General features: G+C 36.0%; 1 protein-coding gene across 1 annotated transcript; it reads right to left on the reverse strand.

Annotated features, from left to right (window-relative positions):
- Positions 1–277: 277 nt before the first annotated feature.
- On the reverse strand, positions 278–2822 carry LOC105171860 (vesicle-associated membrane protein 722). The gene is made up of 5 exons (XM_011093107.3): positions 2439–2822; positions 1415–1556; positions 1207–1327; positions 1041–1103; positions 278–630 (listed from the first exon to the last, which is right to left on the reverse strand). Exons 1-5 carry the CDS (start codon positions 2626–2628, stop codon positions 484–486), a joined length of 663 nt encoding a protein of 220 aa, XP_011091409.1. The 5' UTR covers positions 2629–2822; the 3' UTR covers positions 278–483.

Raw genomic sequence — 2822 nt, forward strand, 5'->3', positions numbered from 1 at the left:
ATATAAAGTCAATATATTTCATAAATAAATATAATTTGTTAAAATGTATTAAAACTAAATAACAAATTAATTTAATCAATAATTATTAATTTATTAAAATGATACTCTTTCACACTTAAATATCTAACAAAGTGGTCAAAATGGGCATTTGTTAATTAAATGATAGCAGTTCACCCCACCTGCGTGTACTCATCGCTCCCCATTAAAATCTAAGGAAGATGGGATACTTTACTGCCTTTTAAAGAACACAGGAGATTTGTTGCTTATAAATATAACATAAGAGAATTTCGTGCTAGTTTCTTATAACACAGGGCCTTATGCAATTTACCCCACTGTAGAATAATGCATGAAGAGAGTGCCTAGCTTCTGAACAAGATCGTGTACAGAAACTACTCCTACTGCTAATCACATTTATATCATCTGTACATCAGGAATTCAAGTCTTGACTAAGAATGGCGAGGCGAAAGGGCACCGTCGTTTGCATCAAGTACACTTGAAGCGAGGGCAGACGGTCAAAATGATGACGAGTATCAAAACAACGATAATAGCAAGCACAATCAGCTTAACCTTCATGTTCTGAATCCACAATTTTTTCCTCACCTGTGTCCCTTTTGCCTTGAAATCCTGTGCCTGAAATCCAATACAGAAACACAGATGATATAGCCCATACATATCGCTTGTAAGATATCTGATCACGTTTAAGTTCTTGAAGTGTATGGATAACATAAGATGACGTAGCTTAAAAGATGATAGTTACGGCAGTTTCATAATAAATTTGAATGAGTTTATTAGAATTTTAAAAATGAATTGGGAACTTTTGTTGCTTCTCTAAAAGAGTACAAGCTCTTTTTACTATAAGTTTTAGCAAATACTTCATGGCATCTTACATATAAGCTCTGAAATGTTTAAAATGTTTTAAAAGCTTATAAGCACCATCAAACAACCTCTTGAAAAGTTTAATGACTTCACCAGGCTCTTCTGCTGTGTAAATTATGCTGAGTTAAGGCATTGATTGATACTTCAAGATCTCTCAAACTAACCTGTGATCTGAGATCCTCAGTTTTGTCAACTAGAAGTTCAATCTTCTCGCCTCTGTCGAGAACCTGGTAAACAGAAAATTCGGAGTTAAAACATGATCAACAAGCATGAATACGCAGCAGGAATGAATGAAAATCACGGTGACCATGAATAATGTAACATCTGTACCTTTTCAATATTTTCCATCATCACACCCTTTACTTCAGAAACCTGAGCCTTGACCTTAGCAAGTTTGTTAATTTCTTCAGGATTATCTGAGCAATACTGCATTTGCTCTCTCAGTTTGGGGCTGCAATACAATAAAGATTTTGACAATGTCAAGTAAAACAAATAAACCAAAGTATTAACCCAAAAGAAAACCAGCACTCGAGTCTACCCAAACTCCTTCTTGAGACTATTGGCACCACCGGTGGCTTTTTTCCCTCCCGAATATTTCTTGTTAAACTCATCCTTAATACGCTCCAGAAAGGCAATAGGGAGTTGCCTACCAGCAGATTCAGTTGCGACAACACAATAGGCTACAAGATGCAGCATTAAGTGCATGAATCAGTAAGAAAGATTGAGTACCAGAAAAATAGTAGAAAATCAATATATAAATGCTGCCCTATGATCATCAACAGGAAATCCACTGCAATTTCGTTCGCCCTAAAAACTCGATGGTTTTGGTTTTCCAAATAATTTATGATCGGGACCTGCAAGTCAGCTCAATACTAAACTTGACATGTCTCATTCTTACTAATCTGTTATGATTAATAACTCTGCAGTAAATCCAATAGAAGACAGTCGCTTAAAGAGACTATTAATGCTTTTTGTCTAGAAAATGTTTCTCTTGAAGGATTGGAACCTGAAATGACATGAGAGTAGAATTCATTATTTCATTATGCTCCTGATACTAATTACGAATCTTGAGTTCCCAAGCAAAAACTTTTTGCAATAATCCAAAATCTCCTGTTCCAGAAAGAAGAAAGAAAGGAATATCCCATATCTCCAAGAACTCTTAGAAACACTTAAAAAGTACATCTTTCTCAACATCAAATCTTCGTAAGCTAATCATTCTTGGGAGCTCGAGCACAAATGATTCCCTTAATGTGTGGAGTTCCATATGGAACCCATCACATTAAACAACTTAATTGTTCTATTGTCCTGTGTCCCAACCCAATTTCAACAAAGAAATAACACATCTTCCTTCATATTTATCAGAACACTTCATGCATGAAAAAATTTAGCTAATCAAGAAACAAATGAATATAAATCAAGAAAAATGATAAACCCAAAATAATCAGATCAAACAAAAAGATGGGCATCCCAGAAAACCAAAAAAAAAACAAAAAAACAAAAAAACCATCACCGAAACGTGAAAAAAGAGAGAAACAATAAGGATTAAAGTTATAGGTACATACTGAATCCATTCTCCACAAGGTAATTGAAGGTGTGCCCATCGCAATTATAAGTGAATTTGTTGCTTGAAGCGGGCAGCTTCTGCAAACATTGAGATGCAATAGAGGTGAAATTCCCCTTGAATTCTGTGTACTCCGTCAATATCACCGTCCCCCTCGCAATAAAACTGTAGATCAACGTCTGCTGACCCATGATCACAAACGTTTCCGGCACCACGTTGATTATGGATATTGAAAGGAAAAACCCAAAACCCGCAACAATGGAGAAAGTGAAATGAGAAAGGAGTCGAAGACGGGGGAGGGGGAAATGAGAATGAAAGGAGAGGAGAAAAATGGGGAAGAGAGATCAAAGGCATGGAGTTCTTGTATGAGGAGAGTTCGGGTGGT

Source organism: Sesamum indicum, linkage group LG10 (assembly GCF_026168435.1).
Source record: "Sesamum indicum cultivar Baizhima isolate 11 linkage group LG10, ASM2616843v1, whole genome shotgun sequence".
Taxonomy (NCBI): Eukaryota; Viridiplantae; Streptophyta; class Magnoliopsida; order Lamiales; family Pedaliaceae; genus Sesamum; species Sesamum indicum.

What these genes read in the sequence shown, in the direction of transcription:
- LOC105171860 (XM_011093107.3), bottom strand. Translation starts at nt 2,628, where the DNA reads ATGGGTCAGCAGACGTTGATCTACAGTTTTATTGCGAGGGGGACGGTG. An exon ending in TGATGGAAAATATTGAAAAG is followed by an intron (nt 1,104 to 1,206) that starts GTACAGATGTTA and finishes TCTGTTTACCAG; the next exon opens with GTTCTCGACAGAGGCGAGAA. An exon ending in CTGAGGATCTCAGATCACAG is followed by an intron (nt 631 to 1,040) that starts GTTAGTTTGAGA and finishes ATTGGATTTCAG; the next exon opens with GCACAGGATTTCAAGGCAAA.